This window comes from Taudactylus pleione, unplaced genomic scaffold, assembly GCF_031769625.1.
Source record: "Taudactylus pleione unplaced genomic scaffold, aTauple2 ptg000278l, whole genome shotgun sequence".
Classification (NCBI taxonomy): domain Eukaryota; kingdom Metazoa; phylum Chordata; class Amphibia; order Anura; family Myobatrachidae; genus Taudactylus; species Taudactylus pleione.
In genome coordinates this window covers 6,009,643-6,025,260 of record NW_028284680.1, presented here as the reverse complement: position 1 = coordinate 6,025,260, position 15,618 = coordinate 6,009,643, and the positions used below count along the sequence as shown (strand labels likewise).

The window sequence follows — 15,618 nt, the reverse complement described above, 5'->3', positions numbered from 1 at the left end:
CATCCTGTGTGAATTCTGGGCGAGTTGCTACACTGGCATAAGTTAAACTTCCAACAGTGCTTTGATAAAGGTACATTTCTCATGTCCCCTATCTCTGCTTCACTTGTGGGAGACATATCTAGTTTTGTGCTTTTGCCAGTGGAAAAAAACATTGGTTTCACATCTGACCAGTTTATACTTCTCAAATATTGCTTCAATGTATGCCCGCTGATCATTAATGTATGCTTTGTGAAATCCTTAGAGCAGAAATTTAAGCTGAAAGACCTACTGTAGGACTTGCACATCACCTGCTAGAACTGACAGCTGCTTGACACTGGTTATGTGCTGCTCTTGGCCTGCTAGTAACAGATCATACACATATACAGTACTACAATGATGAACAGTTTCTGCTCTATGTACTTGTGGTAGAAACAATGATCAAAATATATTTCAGGTAGCACAGTGTCTAGTTCAGGGGTGGGGAACCTTTCTTCTGCCGAGGGCCATTTTGATATATATAACATTATTTGCGGGCCCAGTGCAGGTCACGCCCCCTCCATGTGACATCACACGGGGGTGGGGAAAAAAAATCGCCAGTGGTTAAAGCAATGTCTGGAGCATCCTGAGGATGTTCTGGGGAGCAATAAGTGCAGCGGTGTGACCGCCTGAAGCGTCCTAAAGATGCTCCAGGCGGCACTGCTGCATAGATTCTGGCTGCATGGTGCCATTTTAGGCACACTGCTAGCCAGATGAGGCTGGCAAAAAAAAAGTTCCTGAGGTTCCCCATCCCTGGTCTAGTTTAATGCACCAACAACGACCACCTTGCTTTAAGCATACATAGCTTTCTTAAGTAAACACACTTCTCCCTCTTGTACCACATTCTCACAGTAGTATTCAGGGGGTTCCATGTAAATATTTTTCTAGCAATTATCAATTTAATGCGGCCCATACACGGTGTGATTTTACACACGATATGCACGATTTCGATAGATCGCAATGATCAATCGTGCATATCGGATGTGTTTTGGCATGCTGTACGATGGCCATGCGCGTCCCCGCCGTCGTACACCGGCATTGTAGATCTTATGGAAAAACCATAAGATCTGTGATCCGTCATGCTGTTAAATAGGTAAACAAAGCATCTTGTTAGATGCATCGTTTACCATTCACAGAAGCATGCGATGCATCGAGCTCAATTTTAAAACGTACCGAAGTGTCGTATGTTTTTCAAATCGCCCCATGTATGGGCCGCTTAAGAAAGCTGAGTCAAAGTGTAATTGGTATAGCAATAAGTCATACATGACAGATATGGCAATGACTAAACATACTGTACTGTATCTCACCACTAGAGAGAATATCTCCCCATAACCAGTCCCAGATCTCTTTGTATATCCCTTTTGACCAGATGGGCTCTGTAATGGGCAGTGGTTCCACCTGCATTCACTTTTTTACAGAAGATCCATTTTCTATGGCTTGGCTTGTTGACAGTAGTCCATGTACCATTGTCATTGAGAGAAGCAATTTCTTTGTTTATTATTTATGAATTATTTTTTTAATTACCAGCTATCTATGTAGCGCACACATAATCCGCAGCGCATTACAGAGAATATTTGGCCATTCACATCAGTCCCAGTGGAGCTTACAATCTATGTTCCCTAACACACACACACACTAGGGTTAAGTTTATGTTGGGAGCCAATTAACCCACCAGTAAATTTTTGGATTGTGGAAGGAAACCAGAGTACCCAGAGTAAACCCACGCAAGCACAGGGAGAAAATACAAACTCCACACAGTTAGGGCCAAAGTGGGAATCAAACCCACGAGTGCTGTGAGGCAGTAATCCTAACTGTCTATTGCTGATTTCTATTCTTCCCATTCATTCAGTCATTACTTATTATTATTATCCTTATATGGTGCCACCAGTGTTTCGCAGCACCTTACAAAGTACATAAACATAACTGAACAAGAAACCAGTGACTTACAGTACAATACAGGACAAGGATTTATTGCAATAGCGATTATAACGCTCAAATTAAGCAGCAGGGAGTCGGCAATCAAGTGTTAGATGCCCTTTTGGGGCAAATAGGTGACCAGTGACTTACAGTACAATACAATACAATGCAAGACAAGGACCTGGATAATATACATTGCTACATTAGTGACCATAACACCCACATAAGCAGCAGAGCATAAGCCACCAAGTGTTAAGTACCCTAGTGGGGAGTAAGAAGTAGATTAAAGTAAAGAGAAGCACATGAAGGAAAAGGGCCCTGCTCGTGAGAGTTTACAATCTAAAGGGGAGGAGCAGACAAACAGGCATGACACAGATGGGGTAGACGGAGGAAGGAGCATGTAGTAGCGGGTTAGGATGAGAGCTGATAGGCCTTGATGAAGTAGTGGTCTTATAAGAACCCGTTTGAAGATTTATAGAGAGGTGGAGAGCCTGATAGAGAGAGGGAGAGAGTTCCAAAGGTAGGGAGCACACGGGCAAGATCTTGGAGGCAGGAGTGGGAGAAAGTAATCAGTTGGCAGGAGATACGGCATGCATTTGTTGAGCGAAGTGGACAGGCGGGAGCATGAAGGGAGATGAGGTCAGAGATGTAAATGGGAGAGGATTGGGTGAGGGCTTTGTATGTGTGTGTGTAAGAACCTTGAATTGGGTTCTGAAGGGAAAGAGGAGCCAGTGTAGGGATTGTAGTAGAGGAGAGGCAGATGTAGAACATTTGGAGAGGAAGATGAGCCAAGCAGCAGCATTGAGGACAGATTGGAGTGGAGAGATGTGGGAGTCTGGGAGGCCAGATAGGAGGAGTGTAGAGTAGTCCAATCTGGAGATGACTTGACTTTGCTTCCTGAATATTTTGAGGTTCACAGAATGTGATGTTTGCAAATTTCTCAGGATATCTCTTGGGTGGTTTTTCCTTGTTGTTTCTCTCATAACTTCTCTCTTTGTTGTTGAGTGTACGGGTATCTGTACGGGTATCTGTACTGTGAGCTTCTGATTCAGACACGCTTTCTGCTGCTGGCATATCCATCGTAACAAACTCATTCTGTAGTTCTTGTTTCTGCTTTATTTTCAATGCTGCTGTTTTTTTTTAAAGATAATGTCTCTTGATTTTATTAACTTTTCTTTGTGGTGTCCCAAAGTCTGTATCCCTTACTCTCTTGGCAATATCCAAGCATAATACACTCCACTGATTTGGGACCCAGCTTGTGTCTTTTCTCTTTATGTATGTGAGCATATGCTTTGCATCCAAATACTCTGAGATCAAAGCAACAAATAAAGAAATACAAAGAAATATAAACAGCGCTTGATAGTCTAATAAAAAGTCAGATGGTTCTAAATATAACAAAATAATGTAGACGTTAGGATAATACTGCTACCTGCTCCGTGCTATTGCCCCATTCAAAATGTGATTCTGGATTAAATGGCGAGCGCCCTTAAATTGTTCATCAAGGACGAACATTGTCCCCTGTATCTACCATCCTCCTGCTGTGGCTGTGCATGTTCAGCTGCTTGAGGTGCTCTCGGGAAATTCGGGTGAGCGATGCCAATGCATTTGATACAGGCGGGATCAGCATTGTACCCTGGTACGCACAGACGGCGTGGCGCCGCCCAACACTTCAAATGACCAGTGACCTTTATTTTAGAACCTGCGGCTCATTCAGCAATCCAGGGCTTATACATTTTGAGACTGGAGGCCTTTATATAAGGTGAACACTCCTCTCTAGCCCCTATATATGTTCCTAGTCACTTGGATAATACTAATCACATATTTGGATAAACGGGACGGAGCATAATTTATTTGTTTACACAGACTCTGCTCTTGCAATTTAAACTGCTGAATATAATACTGTAAGTCAGTAAGTTTTGGTATGATTTGAATTTTATGTCTATGCAATTTACCAACAATAAATATCCCTTTACCTCTGACGCTAGTCATAGAGTCAGGGAATAGTTTGCCCTGTTTGGATGAACGGCTTGCCCCCACAATAATGAGGAGCCTGTTAGAATATTGTGTTGGGGAGCCGTTGACCTTGCAGCACACCGTCGGGGTCTACGAGGGGCGATTTGTGTTAATACTGGATTGTTTTGTTCTGCAGAGTGAAGCCTGCAGGAAGCAGCCGGAAGAGGCCCTGGACATCGCTCTTGATGACCCTGACGCCAATGCGGCTGCTGCCAAGATCCAGGCTGGTTTCCGTGGGCACATGACCAGGAAGAAGATGAAAAGTGGCGACAAAGAGCTAAAGCACAAAGACGATAAAGATGGCAGTGCACAGGGAGGGCACGAAGGAGACTAGGCTGGGCTGTAATGAGGTCAGTATAGCGAGGACCTATATGATTCCCTCAGGGATCGGTATGTACGATGTTCTAGCCGAAGTCGTCACTCAGTAAATCTGTTACTGTAACATAATATAACATCAATAATAAAACTTCCTTTCCTTTCCTTCCTTTCTGTTGCTCCCTCCCTCTGCCGGGGAACGTTTGTTATATTTCACTTTCCTCATGGGGGATTATTCAGCGGCGGAGGCGGACAGTGGCGTAATATAGGCTGATGTATTACCCTAGTGGGAAATTAGCGCCATATTTCATAAAAGGTTTCTTTTTTGTAGTTACTGCAGAATATTGCGACATTAGTCATTCTATAGAGGTGGAATAAAGTTGTTTATCATAATCGCATTTACTGAAGATCACCACAATAATCCCAGCCCACGGAGACGCTTTTCTTTCACTTTTTTCAGTTTGTTCCATAAAGATCATTTTTGTTTTGATTCCATGTGATTTGGGGATTTGTAACATAAGAATAAGGAACTTTTACTACAATATGTTGCTCATGTAACTCCGTATTCAGGCCCTGATTCAGAGCCGGACGCTCTGACAGAGCGCTCGCTCTGAATCAGGGCCATCCCTGCTCCTTTTTGGAGCGGCCTCCAGGCCGCTCGCATAGCTGTGGGTGACCACCCACAGCTATAGTGAGTGGCCAAAATGATGGTCGAGACCATCGAGACCATCGCGACCATCGGGCTTGCCACGAGACCCTGCGGTATCTATCAGAGCCAAAAGCACTCCCACTGACATCACTAGTGATCTCAGTGGGGCCGGACCCAGACGGTAGGGGTTCCCATGGGAACGCCTCCGTCTGGGCAACCATGCCCCCAGCACGCCCACCAAAGGGGGCGTGCTGTCAATCACCATCGACAGCACGCCCCCTTTGGTGCGAGACTCTTAACGACGGCTAGGCCGTCGCTATTCGGGTCTCGCGCATGCGCACGATGGAGCCGCCTCCGTCGTGCACATGCGCACTTGGGCAGCATCAACCCGCTTGCGAGCTCTCAGCCCAGGCCCTCAGGACAATATAAATCCACTTTACTACAAACTTTAGCTGGTTTTAAAATGTATTTTTTTTCCCTTTTTGTCCTTTTAATTTACTTTAACAAGTGGAAATTAAAGCTCCCATCAGTTGCCCATTTGTTTCGTTAAGTTTCATCGATAAGTTTTTTTTATAACGATCAGCAGAAATCAGACTTATTGCCTCAATCAGAGACATTGTGATATGTACCAAAAAGTTGAACTTGCAAAGCATAAAATTCCAGTGATTCCAGCCTTGTTGTGACATCACTGGTCACTGATCAGAATCCTTTTAGAATGTCAGCTCTCACGAGCAGGGCCCTCTTCCCTCATGTGCTTCTCCTTACATTTTCTTCTACTCCTTACTCCCCATAAGGGCACCTAACACGTGACTGCCAACTCCCGGCTGCTTACTGTGAGTGTTTTAATCGCTACTGCAGCAATGTATATAGTGTCCTAGTCCTGCACCGTGTAGGGCGACTGCCGACTCGTCGGCAGACGGATCGTGCTGTCACCGCCGGCAATCGTGCAGTCCCCGTAGACCGCACGATTTGCCGGCTTCCCCCTCCTTCATCTGAATGGGATCGTACATCGCATCCCAGGTCAGATGGTTTTGCAGGAAGACCTGGGGATGCGATCTACGACCCCGACGGAGCGCGCAGCACGATATCAGGTTCGATATCGTGCCCATACACGGCACGATATAGTACCTATATCGTGTCGATCCATCGGATCGGCACGCATATTGTGCCGTGTCTGGGGGCCTTAAGTTACTTCTTTCTTGTTCGCTTATTAATTTATGTATTCTGTAAGGCGCTGCGGAACACTTGTGGCGCCATATAAATAAAGGATAATAATAATGTGTACTACATTATAGGAGGAAGATATGTGAGTATATTTACTAGAGATCTGCGGTTCGGTTTTACTGGGATATGTTCGGTTCTCAAAAACGGCATCATATTGGCTCCCAGGCTCTCACGTTTTTTGGATAGCCAATAAGAGAAATCCGAACTAATCCGAACTTGCGCTAATTTGGCGAACAGAACCGAGTAAAACCGAACCCACACATCTCTAATATTTACTAGGCAGCGGTTTTGCAGTGAGCGTCCATCTTCTGCTCTCTCAGTAATCACACGAGGTGCATTCTGCAGTGTCAGACCACCCTCATATTCCCAATAGACCTTTATATAACAATCATTTGCCAAATTAATATGTAAATACCGAAAGGCGAAAATTGAAAACTTTGGTCTTTAAACAGCGTCTTCCCGGCTGGATGGCTGCCAGAGAGCTGTCTCCTAACGAGGAGACGGTAATTAGGGAAGCGATGACAGGCACATGCCGGCGTGCTTCCGCTTACAGCACCATGGCCTGACAGTGGCTTGTATTATATCTGTACATTGTATACTGACGGATGAACCGCTCAGGTAGTGCTGCCGTGTAGTGGGGAATTACCAGCAGCATCTATTCCAGTGTTGGCTAACCTTGACACTCCAGCTGTTGTGGAACTATATATCCCAGCATGCCCTGCCACAGTTTTAGCATGCCCTAATAGCAAAACTGTAGCAGTGCATGCTGGGTTATGTAGTTCCATAACAGCTGGAGTGTCAAGGTTAGCCAACACTGATCTACTCAGTGCATGTTGTATAACATGAAAATATTTTTTAGTCCTCCACCGATGGACATGGGGAACACATCGGGGCACAGTGGTGACCAGAGGTGGGGCTTTAGAGTAATCCAAAATTCAAATAGGGGAGCCACACCAACTGCCACTGAGTTCCGGCCAGCGATGTTTGGAGTGGCAGTTGGTGAGGCTCCCCTATTTGAATTTTTGATTACTCTAAAGCCCCACCTCTGGAGCCGCCACTGGTGGTGAGAGAGGAGGACAGGAACGTTAAGGGGCAGATTCAATTATCCGCGGGGTTCTCCTCGCGACTAATTGACGTCCAAAATCCCTGCGGCACTGGGAAAAGCTATTAAATTAAATAGCCTTTTTCCCGCGCCGTAAAGTCGGGACTCACGCGAGTAAACACATTGATTCCGCGGAAACTGCGGAATCAATGTGTTTTTTCCCCCGCGCGCGCAGCCGATTTGGTTGTTTTAACGTGGATTTTACCTCGCACCTCCATAAGCTGCGAGATAAAGTCTGACTGCGAAGACTTGCAGGCAGGGTCTCGAGGACTCCCGCGCAAGGAATCCCCAGCAATTGAATTGGTCAATTGGGAAAACCCTGCAGCTAATTGAATCTGCCCCTAAGTCTAATGTGCTCCATCTGTTTATAAGCGCACATCCGCCAGCAGCAGTATAGCTGAGGTCCCCGGCAGTGCGGGGGGTCTGTTGGTAGGATGCTTTGCATCTACAACCTGTTTTTTCTGCTTACTATTGCTCCATGGGATCTTGTGTTGAATGCCATACAGCATCTGCCATTTCTGCCTTTGCAGTTTGTGGCTTTAAAATTTAAATCTATTTTATCAGCTATGAGAGATCCAGAGCTGGTGGCTGTCTTGTAGGTCTCCATTTCTCATCATGGCCGGGCTGTCCTTCGGGCTAATCCCTCATCTCAGCCTAATGTAGTTCTTAGTTTTCACACCAACTGGAATACTATGATCTGTGCCTTGGGTCACAATAATGGGCCCCATTTATTTATGATCCCATTTGCAGTGTGTTCTGGGCATGATATTACCGCCCATGACCGCATTGTAATTTGCGATTATAGCGCCGGAATGTATCATCCGGCACCCACAGGGACAGGGCCTCCGAAAAGAGCCCGTCCCTGCAGTGGACCCAGAGTTATGCCAGGGATACTGCACATGCGCGCCCACCATTCCCGGGGGAACCATCTGCCGGCTAGTTATGTGAAGTGTAGCCCAAAGGCTACAGCGGCTAACGCCATCTTCAGATGGCGTTAGCTGCGGGGGCCAATCTCCATAATGCATCACATTCTATGGGGGCTGCAGTTACCAGCGGAAATGGATGGATCACAGCAGGTATCGGAGATATCTGCTGCGGCCCCTACTTCATACATGGGGGTGGTACTCAATATTTGCGGTTGCCCCCCTGAAAACGGGTGTTTTTGGGGAATAAGCCAGAAATAGTTAATGATAAATGGGCTCCTATGTGTCGGGGTGAAGTGGGGACTCTCTGCTCTTTGGATGTGGTCAGGGCGCTGACAGGACAAGTGATATCCGCAAGATCGATGACCTTTTGAATCTTTATGATGTCAGAGAAACTTGTCATGACCGTCCAAAGTGGGGTGACATTACATCGGTCACTGCCTAGAGAACAGACCTGGACGCGGACAACCCAGCGTTCTGAGGCAAGGAAACGTCTGATACAACTGAACGGGACAATTACTCGGTACCTGCTAATTACTATTCTCTGGAAACATTATTCACACTTTGTTTTTGAAGATAGGTGCCTAAGCGTAACTCCCTCTGGTATTCTCACTCCCATGGGGCTGATAGAGAGTAACTAGCCCAGTGTTGGGACAGGAGGGATCTCATAGGCTGAGGCTGATAGAGAGTAACTAGCCCAGGGTTGGGACAGGTGGGATCTCATAGGCTGAGGCTGATAGAGAGTAACTAGCCCAGGGTTGGGACAGGAGGGATCTCATAGGCTGAGGCTGATAGATAGTAACTAGCCCAGGGTTGAGACAGGAGGGATCTCATAGGCTGAGGCTGATAGAGAGTAACTAGCCCAGGGTTGGAGCAGGAGGGATCTCATGGGCTGATTGAGAATAACTAGCCCTAGGTTGGGGGATGAGGGATCTCATAGGCCGAGGCTGATAGTAACTAGCCCAGTTTTGAGACAGGAGGGATCTCATAGGCTGAGGCTAATAGATAGTAACTAGCCCTGGGTTGGAGCAGGTGGGATCTCATAGGCTGATGGAGAGTAACCAGCCCAGGGTTGGGACAGGAGGGATCTCATAGGCTGAGGCTGATAGTAACTAGCCCAGGGTTGGGACAGGTGGGATCTCATAGGCTGATGGAGAGTAACCAGCCCAGGGTTGGGACAGGAGGGATCTCATAGGCTGAGGCTGATAGATAGTAACTAGCCCAGGGTTGGGACAGGTGGGATCTCATAGGCTGATAGAGAGTAACTAGCCCAGGGATGGAACAGGAGGGATCTCATAGGCTGAGGCTGATAGTAACTAGCCCAGTTTTGAGACAGGAGGGATCTCATAGGCTGAGGCTAATAGATAGTAACTAGCCCAAGGTTGGGACAGGAGGGATCTCATAGGCTGAGGTTGGTCTAAGTACTTTTTGGAAGCCAAAGGAGGAGGTCCAGACGTTCTTCTTCCTGGAGAACCTCTTTAATTAATGTCTTCTTTTTTCCTACCTCGGGCTGGAATGCCACAACATGAAAGGGCTTCGCTGTATTTCCTAAATAAAGGACAGTCTATGCCCCCAGGAGTTACGGAGTTGGCCAGGTTCGCTCTGCGGATTGCAGCCGTCCTTCCTCCGCATATGAGTTAGCTGCATTGAAATTGCAGAGAGTGGGGGGAACTTTGCTTGGGGATAAATCTGAGAACAACTTGGATTTTTTTTGAAGATATCGGTGGGGTTAATGCAGAGTTAGTAGAAAAACTGGCGTAACTCGCTCCAGAAACATTGCACGGAGAAATAGCGTATTTCTGCATGCACATCTCGCCCCGCGTCTCGGCATAAACGCCTACTTAACCATTAGTTATCATAATCAGTGTGTACTTGCTTCTGCCCTGTAACAGGTAATACCGGCATACCTTCTAACCGGCGCATTATATGCGCAGAACTACTGGTCTGCATGAGTGGCAGCTGTGCCCTATGTGGGAGCACCTCTTCAGCAGTAACGTGCTCCCTGATGTTGTTTTGGTGGTGGAGGGGAGAAAGGGGTATTTGTAGTCATTCACCAAACTTTACATGCACCTGAAACTCAGAACTGCCCTGGGTGCAGTCACTATATACTGTAGGGCTGGTGCTGCCCGATTATTGTTCCATAAAATGTTTTCAATACATTGGCATCCATTCATATAAGCGGGTGCCCAGGTAACGTCACAGAACAGGCTGTAACCCATAGCAACCAGTGAGATATTGTTTATAGTACAGTATACAGAGAAATGAAACGTCCGCTTTGTGTTACAGTGACAATTGTGCACAGGTACCCCAGCGTTCCTATACTATACCCTGTTATGAAGACCAGTTTTGTAGTCACCATCTATAAAGTACAGGTGCGCGCTATTCCCTATCCTCAGGTAGATTCACCTTCCATTATTCGCTACACAAATAATGTGACTATTGCGTCTAAAATTAGATGCATCATAATAGTCCATTAAATACCCATGTTGTCAATTAAAATGATTTATTTCCTCTAATGGTTCCAATGTCCCAGTTTTGTGCAGATTCTAACAAGGTCATTAATTATCAAGGAATTTGTGTCTTTCCCTAGTGGTCGGAAATTCCACTTCCAAATTTAGGTTCTCCCTTAGCAACCTCCTTTAATTGCCTGTTTCCAAGCAGGTTCTTAATCCGCAGAGCGTATTAATGTCTCTCGTTACTGTACAGAGATGTTCAAAACCAATATCACCTCCTCTCTGCACGATATTGGGCATGTATATTGCTTTCATTTAAGTCATTGACTTGCCAAAAAATAAAGTTTACAGACGAATGGGAAGTATTTAGGGCTGATTTACCAGTCTGTGGGGTATAAGGGTGGTCTTTATAATAATAATAAAAAAAAAAAATCTCTTTATTGCAGGAATTTATTTAAAAAAAAACACAAAAACATGCAAGTCGTTGTGCAATTCTCTACTGGCCTGGAGCGCAATGGGTTAACTTACATCTGAGCCGGGCTGGTCTTAAGAGATAAGCGCATGTGTGAGCTGGTTTGCACATGCGCGGTGGACCTGAAAGACAAGATTTGGGCTACTAGTCCCACTAATATTTAAAAAGAAATAAAAAAATAGATGCAAATTATAACTAAGCATGAAAAGACCATTAACCTTTGAAAACATGTTGGATTATATTTTTATTAATATTGTTCTATCGCGATACTTACATTTACTGCGTCCTATATTTATCGCAATCCGCATTTTTAATACGGATGTGATAAATGTTTAGTGTAAATTCGCAATGTAAAAATTTATATTTTTACGCAAATGTACTATTCTGCACTCGCCAGGAGATGGGTTCCGAAAAGAGCCTGTTCTGGCGAAGGGCTGAAGGGAGGCAAAGTTATCACACTGCTTCCGTGTTAGGGTCCTCGGTGCATGCCTGGTTGTCGGCCTCACCAGGGGCCGATATGCAGAACGGATACCTTTTGGTACAAGTTTGGGAAATAGAAGTCCATAGGCTGCTATAGTATAACGCCATCTGGAGATGGCGTTACCCATCGGGTCCGCAGGCCGGAGCTTGGTACAGCCAGCCCCCCCCCATAGAATCCTCTTGCTGCATTTGTGGATGAAAATGCAGATATCTGCTGCGATCCCTCCATAGTACATCTAAGGCCGGGTACACACTTAGCGACCCGCCGATGCGACGCCAGATGCTGCCGTAGAACAATATATTTGGGGGGTCAGTGCACATGGCATGATCCGATGAATGAACGCCCCGATATATCATTCACCGACACCATTGACCTTGCTGGCGTCGGCACCTGGGTCGCTCCATCGGCTATGCATCCAGGCCGATGGAACGACCCGCGGGAGCGCGCATAGTGGGTACACACTAGACCATGTGCCCGATATGTCGACCCGATCTGTGGGATCGGACGACATATCGTCTAGTGTGTACCCAGCTTAAGAGATCCTTAATATGTACGGGTATGCCTTGAAGACGCCTGCTCTCTGGGAATATCCCACAAATGATAAATAAGCCCCTAGGTGTGTTTAGTCGGGGGAACGGAACCATCACTGCACCTCGCCCAATGTGAATGTCATTACAATTGTTATATTGCACATACGATTTTACACCCTGCGTACACAGGAGGGGTCAGACGCTGTCACCATGACCAGTTGAGCTTGCACTTGGATTTTTGGTGGCTGAGACAAAGGGCAAAAAAACAGAACCTGTCCAAGAGCTGCTGACACTGGGATTCCATCCAGGCATAGCCTAGAACTATGGATGCGCTGTGCCGCATGGCAGAGCTTTCTCCTTTGGTGTGTAGGATACAGCTGGGTACAACGAGATGGACATGGCCCCTCAGATACTCCTAAATAGCCCCTCTATCTGTTCGCCGCAATGGAAGACTCCTAAACTCCTCCTGGACGCTTTTGGTTTAATGACTCAGCAGGTGCCGGTGAGGACTGCTGCGTTCCCCGAGCTCTTGGGTGGGGGCAAAAAAGGACAACGGTGTTTGTGAAAACAGAAATAAAACATCCATCTGGACGGCCCCATTGTACCATGACAGGGGGAGATGTATCAAACCTTGTATAGAGGACACTTGGACAAGTTGCCCATAGCAACCAATCAACTCTGAGGTAGCATTTATCTAGCACAGTCCATAGAATGATAGCTAGAAGCTGATTTGTTGCCAAGGACCAGGGCCAGCTTGAGGCACATTCGACCTGTGCGGCCGAACAGAGGCGCCACCCCGTAGATAGAGGGCGCACCCCTCCCAACCATCCCGACTTCAGTGGGACAGTCCTGTTTTTTGGGCACTGCCCTGCTGCTCCATCCACGGGCCAAGATGTCCTGTGGGCGGTCCAGAGGTTGGGCACCCCCATCGCAACTGCCGGACCCCAGAAAAGAGGAATGGTGCGCGTGGCATCCATTTAGTGCAGGAAGAGGGCTGGGGGCAGCCCAGCTACTGAATGAGTGCTGGGCTCGCCCCAAGCCTGACGTGAAATGGGAGTCGTGCCATACGGGCATGCCCCCAAATAGCGTAATTCAGGGGGTGTGGCCTATGGTAATTAGACCACGCCCCATTTTTGGCCGTGCAGGGGGGTTAACGGCCGCCTCGGTCTCATTCTGCACAGGGCGCGGCTCCTCCTGGACCCAGCCCTGCTAAGGACACCACTTCCACTTGTCCTCTTTGACAAGGTTTGGTAGACGCACCTCCCCCAATGTCAGCATCAGTGGCCTGGCATTTGAGGACGTTGTTGCCCATCATTGAATCTAGAGGGATACAGAAAGCGGGAAAGTAAAGATCCTCTACGAAAAGTTGGAAGTAAAATACAGATTCCAAACTTTACTGGCTAGATTACAGGGTGGATAGTTGGGGGGAGGCTGCTAAACACAGTCATGCGTCTGATCCCTACTCAGTAAGGAGCAACCCAGGTCTGCCCAACTCCATCCATCGTGCAAGTCCAATACCATGGCCTGTAGATTCCCATGCTTGTCTTGTAACAATGGGCGTAGAACATAAAGGTTATTAGGCTGGATAGGCCAGCACAGGGGTAGCCAACCTCGGTCCTCGTGACTTACCAACAGATCACGGTTTCCAGACCACCCAGCAGGTGCTCAGTGTAGTCATTACCAACTAACACATTTGAAAAGATCCACAGGTGGAGCTAATTATATCACTTGTGAATCCGTGAGGAGACCTGCAAAACATGCACCGTTGGTAGCTCTTGAGGACCAGGCTTGGCTACCACTGGGCTAGCACATCACATAGGCTAGTTACTGGACTTGTGGTTTTATTGCAGTATTAAGAAGTGCTGGAAGAACAGCTGCTATAGACGTATAATCAGAATACAATGCAATGTCCTATTCATCTGATGTATTATCATTGCCGTTCTAGGTAACACTACAGTGACGTTACTTGGGCCACAAAACGAGATCCATCTTTGCAGCGAGGGAAAGGTTTCACCATCCTGTGTCGGCCCGCTGCCGGCTGAGATCACCCGCCTGTGGTCACCGGAAGATTGTGTATGTTCTTTTTGTTCCAATGCATATCTGCATCTCCTGTGGTTATTTTCCTTTTATTCTCCAGTTTGTGTTAAATGAACGACCCGGTCTCTGTACATGGTGGTGCCTCCTCCCTGTGCTTGTAATTATCACTTCTGATTTGTGACAGGTGAATAAGTACGTGTATGCATGCTCCTTCTGCAAGAATACAAAATATTGATTTATTCATTATTTATCTTCTGTTCCTTTCATGCTTTTCTGCAATAAAGAAATCAGGACGCCCGCTGTGCCCCCTGTAATCATTGCTCTGTGGTCTCTCCCTAATCATGGGCTGAGTGTCCATGGGAAATATTATGCGCTGATAGAGAAACAATTCCCGGACCGCTACAAGCTAATCTGTTATTGTGTAATTATCACTCCCATCTCCAATAGTCTCTGCACCTTTCCCCTGTGTCATCGCTGTCTTAGTTCTATGGTTACCTGGGTGTGTCAGGAAGATTCTCAGATATATCCTTCTTAATTATTGCAAGCAATTAGATTTTACCAATTAAAAAACTAAAGAGGTTTTGGTTTCTTTGATTGAGAGAGGAAATGAAAAACAAGATTACTAGACCCAGGGGTGAGACAGTGGTGCAGCTGCTCAAGGCACCATTGCTCCCCCGTGGAACCATCAGGGCACCATTGCTCCCCCGTGGAACCAGCATTTGGCGCTTGCAGCGTGCTACGATTGGCACACCGCTTCTTAAAAAGCTGCCCAGGGCGACCTTACGACGCTTCGGCCGTGAATGCAGAGCAGCACAGAGCGTCTTCCTGGTCCCAGCATCCTCACCCCATTATTGCACAACTTGCGTTTAGCGACGGGGCCGTCACAGGGCAGAATATTGCCCTCTGCTGCCCTGTTTGTAACAAACCATCTTCTGGTGAATTCGAGTCTCTCTAACTGCTACACATCAATAACTTAAGCAATAAATGTATTTTCATGGTCATAGTACAGTTCCAGAATCAATCACTCTATGGGGAATATTTATTACTTATCGGGTTTTAAGCATGAAAATTATATTTCTTATCGCTGCAATAACAAATGAGGTATTCAAAAACACACCAAGGGACAGGGGCTCCGTCCCTGCGATGTGTAAAAGTGAAGTGATTGCTAATGTGATCCCTTTACGTTCAGCGGCCAGCCGTACTACAGCGCATGCAGACCATGCGTGTGCGATCCATCTAGCGGCCAGTTGTGCAGAAACTAGCCCATAGACGGCAATGACTCACGCCATTTGTTAATGCAGCTCTGACCCTGGTCGGTTCACTTGTACCTCATTCAGCAAAATAAAATGTTATTTTTGCACATAACTAAGTCCAGCACTGCTATTATCCTATCGGAATCAGTATGATTTACCGCCGGCCACAGCGGTAGCCCGATAGAGGAGGAAATCCTGATCGCCCTTAAGGTAAGTATAAACTAACCTAATTCT

General features: G+C 46.6%; 1 protein-coding gene across 2 annotated transcripts in view; it reads left to right on the top strand.

Moving 5' to 3' along the window:
* Window positions 1-14,429, top strand: part of SPA17 (sperm autoantigenic protein 17) — a 154,518-nt gene extending 140,089 nt beyond the window's left edge. For both annotated transcript variants that reach the window (XM_088481807.1, XM_088481806.1), the window contains 2 exons: window positions 4,082-4,295; window positions 14,040-14,429. In XM_088481807.1, the coding sequence (XP_088337933.1) occupies window positions 4,082-4,279 (198 nt within the window). In that variant the 3' untranslated portion in view covers window positions 4,280-4,295; window positions 14,040-14,429. The remainder of the gene's footprint in view (window positions 1-4,081; window positions 4,296-14,039) is intronic.
* Window positions 14,430-15,618: the final 1,189 nt, after the last annotated feature.